Genomic DNA, 1,825 nt, shown 5'->3' with positions numbered 1-1,825 from the left:
AAAAAAAAAAATTGTGGGATTGGAGTCTTGATTATTTAGTTCTACTCATAGAAATACTGGGAAGCTGGTGGCAACTGCAATATGGCTATAGCTGCAGCTAGATTGGGACTTCGCTGTGTTACTCTTGGGCATGTTGGTGATGAAATCTATGGTAACTTCCTCCTAGATGTACTTCGTGATGAGGGAATCAGCATGGTTGAAATGGATGAGCAGAATGATGTGGTTGATCATTCACGTGCAGCTTATGAGACGCTTTTGTGTTGGGTCTTAGTGGACCCTCTGCAAAGACATGGCTTTTGCAGGTATAACATCTAGTTCAATATTTCTTTATCTTTATAGTGCACTTTTGAAATTATTTTATTTATTCTGAAACAGTAATGTATAAGTGAAACACATAAATTTTCTTTTCAGTCGAGCAGATTTTAGCAAGGAGCCTGCATTTAACTGGTTGAGCAAACTGTCTAATGAAGTAAAGATGGCTATCAAACGCTCCAAGATCATATTCTGCAACGGATATGGCTTTGATGAACTTTCTCCTGGTATAATTATGTCATCTCTAGAGTATGCCATTGAAGTCGGCACCTCAATATTTTTTGACCCTGGACCAAGGGGGAAGTCCCTCATTTTAGGAACGCCTGAAGAGCAAATAGCACTGAACAAATTCTTGAAATTGAGTGACGTTCTTCTATTAACTTCCGAGGAGGTATAAATGAACAATCATCATGATTTGTATATTGTATTGTAATCTCATCTTGAGTGTGGTGTGTCATTATTATCTTAATGATCATAATTTATATGTTGCTAGTATCTTATATCATTTCTACCTGTGCCTTAGCTGTTGCCTGAGCTGTAAGATGACATGGCTTATTTTTTTTAGTTCTTCTAGTGTTAGACCATCTTGTGGCCTCTTTGGTGTGAGGTTATTCAAGATGTTTATTTTCCCGCTACGTCCATCTGTTTCACTTTTTAAGCTTCTTAGGAACAGGTTATTTTCATCTGGCATTTATATCATGTCCTGCACTTCTTCATTTTTTATGTTTTTTGTTCTGGATATTCAGTTTTAAAAGTTATAAAAAGACGTTACACTATTCTTATTATATTACCCTTTTTCCCCATCTTTCCTACAAGTTTCCTTGGTTATCAACTTGTGGTTCACTGTGGAAACCTTCCTCCCTCCATTACTGTGCAGCTATGTTCATTTTTTCTGTTATGTGACTCGTGATACCCTGTGTCAGGCTGAATCTTTGACTGGCATAGCAAACCCTATTATGGCTGGACAGGAGTTGCTCCAGAAAGGGGTTCGCACAAAGTGGGTGATTGTTAAAATGGGTCCCAAGGGATCAATTCTGATCACAGCTTCAAGTATATCTTGTGCCCCTGCATTCAAGGTATCAACTATTTTCCATTCGTGACGTGGTTTGGTTTATCATTTGTACAAGTCTTTCTTTCTTCTGTTTTTCCGGTTTAGATTTTTCATTCTGGCTGGAATAATTTATTTTATCTTCTGGAATAGGTTGCTCTTTAAAAAATTTCCCATGTTTCTAGGACAAGTAAAGTGTATCCATACACGTCCTTTACCTTTGTGAGTCCATGATATGACTACCGGCGTACTTTATGATTTGAACAGGTGAATGTTATAGACACTGTCGGGTGTGGAGATAGTTTTGTGGCTGCAGTCGCATTTGGTTTTATACATAACCTGCCCTTGGTCTATACATTAACAATTGCAAATGCAGTTGGTGCTGCAACTGCTATGGGTTGTGGTGCTGGGAGGAATGTTGCCACACTCGGACAGGTTGTGGAAATCATAACTGGATTAAACCTC

The 1,825-nt window shown here is 38.4% G+C and overlaps 1 protein-coding gene across 1 annotated transcript; it reads left to right on the top strand.

Annotated features, from left to right (window-relative positions):
- Window positions 1-30: 30 nt before the first annotated feature.
- On the top strand, window positions 31-1,819 carry LOC111380535 (fructokinase-1; the record flags this gene model as incomplete). Its single annotated transcript, XM_023004122.1, has 4 exons — window positions 31-302; window positions 412-703; window positions 1,236-1,388; window positions 1,628-1,819. Coding segments are annotated over exons 1-4 (858 nt in total), but the record flags the coding sequence as incomplete, so codon positions are not given.
- Between the last annotated feature and the right edge of the window lie 6 nt (window positions 1,820-1,825).

This window comes from Olea europaea, unplaced genomic scaffold (assembly GCF_002742605.1).
Source record: "Olea europaea var. sylvestris unplaced genomic scaffold, O_europaea_v1 scaffold21601, whole genome shotgun sequence".
NCBI classification, from domain to species: Eukaryota; Viridiplantae; Streptophyta; class Magnoliopsida; order Lamiales; family Oleaceae; genus Olea; species Olea europaea.
Note: the sequence above shows the minus strand (reverse complement) of the source record. Positions and strands in the feature narration are given on the sequence as shown.